General features: G+C 30.0%; 1 protein-coding gene across 3 annotated transcripts in view; it reads right to left on the minus strand.

The window, feature by feature from the left end:
• glmp (glycosylated lysosomal membrane protein) overlaps positions 1 to 2,052 on the minus strand; it is a 21,692-nt gene extending 19,640 nt beyond the window's left edge. For all 3 annotated transcript variants that reach the window (XR_001634866.1, XM_016494079.1, XM_016494078.1), the window contains exon 1: positions 1,884 to 2,052. Coding sequence is in view for 2 of the 3 variants with exons in the window: in XM_016494079.1 (XP_016349565.1) it covers positions 1,884 to 1,982 (99 nt within the window). In the remaining variant the exon portion in view is untranslated. The remainder of the gene's footprint in view (positions 1 to 1,883) is intronic.
• Positions 2,053 to 2,824: the final 772 nt, after the last annotated feature.

Raw genomic sequence — 2,824 nt, forward strand, 5'->3', positions numbered from 1 at the left:
CTGGTCTACACAGAAGAAAGACCTGTCTAGACTCTGCCCCGGTACGAGTTGTGTCGAGCTATTCATTAGTCTGTTTGATGAGAAAAATATGAAATTGATAAAATGGGTTATTAATCCGTACAACTGCAGCAGTGGAGGACTATTATTCTGCTGCGTGATACTGCGGAAGAACTGATGAAGGCACGGGTTGATCTTCGGCTGACCAATCAGCAGAGAGGGGCGTTTAATTCCCGCCCACGTGTAGAAATCGAATATTTAAGCTGTTTATTTATTTTTCCAGCCCTGAACGAAAAACGAAAATTTAAGCTGAATTCTCCTTTTTCGTTTTTTGGAAAAAAACGAATGATCGAATGATACACGGATTTGATAGTCTTAATCAGAAATGTTTTGCTCCATATGCTAATATTTTCTTGCAAAAGTTTCTTGTTTTTATAAATTTATAGTTGCCATGTTTCTATAGCGTTACGATATAGTTAGGCTATATAACTCAAATCATTGGAAATGGAAAAAACGAACACATTTTTGTAGTATTTTTTTTAATGAACATTTACATTTAGTCATTTAGCTGATGCTTTTATCCAATGCAACTTACAAATGAGGACAACAGAAGCAATCAAAACCAACAAAAGAGCAATAATAATTGTTGTGAAGTGTTGTGACAAGTCTCAGTTAGCCTAACGCAGGACACATAGCAAGGTTTTTTTTTTTATAATAAATAAAAATAAAACAAGAATATAGAATATAAAAAGAATAGAAAATGCAAGTGTTAAAGGGTCATTTAAAAAAATAAATAAAAATAAAATAAAACAAGATAGAATAGAATAGAAAAAGAATAGAAAATGCTAGTGTTAGAGGGTCTTTAAAAAAATAAAAAATAAAACAAGTCAAAAGAATAGAAAATGCTAGTGTTAGAGGGTCATTTTTTAATAATAAATAAAAATAAAACAAGATAGAATAGAAAAAGAATAGAGTGCAAGTGTTACAGGGTCAAGAGTTTTTTTTCTTAGAATAGAGAGTGCTAGAGTTAGAAGGTCAAATAAATTTCAAATAATGAAAACATAAAATTAAATGACAAAATATACAAAATAAAAATCTATCACTTTTAGTGGCTGGAAAAAGTAAAAATGTTACGTGAATTACTGCCATCAGGAAGAAAACCCTTATTTTTGAGCCCTGATTTAGTTTAAATATTAATTTTTTTATCACATTTCATTTAATATAATATATATATTTTTATATATTTTATAGCTTGCCAAATGTCCAGAATGATGTGAATAATTCATCATCATTATCAATCACTAATAATACGGTAACTTGATACATGTAGAATTATAAAATAAGATACAGATTATGGGTTTTGAAAGTCTTATGTATGAAACAACAGTACACATCAATCATAACTCTAAAAATTTATATAATACACATGTTCATGTCACTAATTATACTGAAATATTATCTAGTTCGGCTCAAAAACACACAAAGAGTAACCTGATAACTAACAGGACAGGCAGAAATCAAGCTATAAATGTAGAATAGTGCTGCAATAATGATTTAGACAGAATACTATAGTAATGTTGTGGTTGTTTTGCGTGTAGCATGGTATTAATTATATGGTAAACAACATTTCATCACAGTATTATGGTATTATCCATCACTGAACCACTGTAAAATACTTTTGTAAGGTAAAATAATACATTATTATTATTATAAAACTTAATACATTAATTAAAATAAACACCACGTCCAGTGTCCGGATTAAAAAACGAAGCGTAAAAGCACTTCTTCTTCTAAACTGTGTCTATTATGTAAGTATTTGCAGCTTTGTACATGTTTTTGTTGTTGCACCGGAATGAAGTTTGTTTCAGACAGTGATTTATTTCTACCTTCCGCCGAAATGTATCTCCATTCCTCAGGAATCCAAGCGCAGCACCAAACACGACAAACAGCACAGAAAATAACAAATTCGCTTTAAACGTCCACATGTTTTAAACTATGAACATATTAACGCGAAATGAAGAAGTGACATTCCTGCAGTTGTTGTAGTTTCAGATCGATCACGTGACCCGTGCGTGAGATCAGTGCCGCGTGACGTCACCACGCTACATCTTACGTACTCGCCGAGAAGTTCAGCGGATTTAATTAATTTATTTATTTATTTTGAACAGCGCATTTATTTTTGTGTGGTTCCGACGTAAATCTGTCGCATTTCATCCTTTCTTTTTTTTTTTTGTCATTTTTTAATAATAAATAAAAATAAAACAAGATAGAATAGAAAAAGAATAGAGTGCAAGTGTTACAGGGTCAAGAGTTTTTTTTCTTAGAATAGAGAGTGCTAGAGTTAGAAGGTCAAATAAATTTCAAATAATGAAAACATAAAATTAAATGACAAAATATACAAAATAAAAATCTATCACTTTTAGTGGCTGGAAAAAGTAAAAATGTTACGTGAATTACTGCCATCAGGAAGAAAACCCTTATTTTTGAGCCCTGATTTAGTTTAAATATTAATTTTTTTATCACATTTCATTTAATATAATATATATATTTTTATATATTTTATAGCTTGCCAAATGTCCAGAATGATGTGAATAATTCATCATCATTATCAATCACTAATAATACGGTAACTTGATACATGTAGAATTATAAAATAAGATACAGATTATGGGTTTTGAAAGTCTTATGTATGAAACAACAGTACACATCAATCATAACTCTAAAAATTTATATAATACACATGTTCATGTCACTAATTATACTGAAATATTATCTAGTTCGGCTCAAAAACACACAAAGAGTAACCTGATAACTAACAGGACAGGCA

Source organism: Sinocyclocheilus anshuiensis, unplaced genomic scaffold (genome assembly GCF_001515605.1).
Source record: "Sinocyclocheilus anshuiensis isolate Anshui unplaced genomic scaffold, SAMN03320099.WGS_v1.1 scaffold2100, whole genome shotgun sequence".
NCBI classification, from domain to species: Eukaryota; Metazoa; Chordata; class Actinopteri; order Cypriniformes; family Cyprinidae; genus Sinocyclocheilus; species Sinocyclocheilus anshuiensis.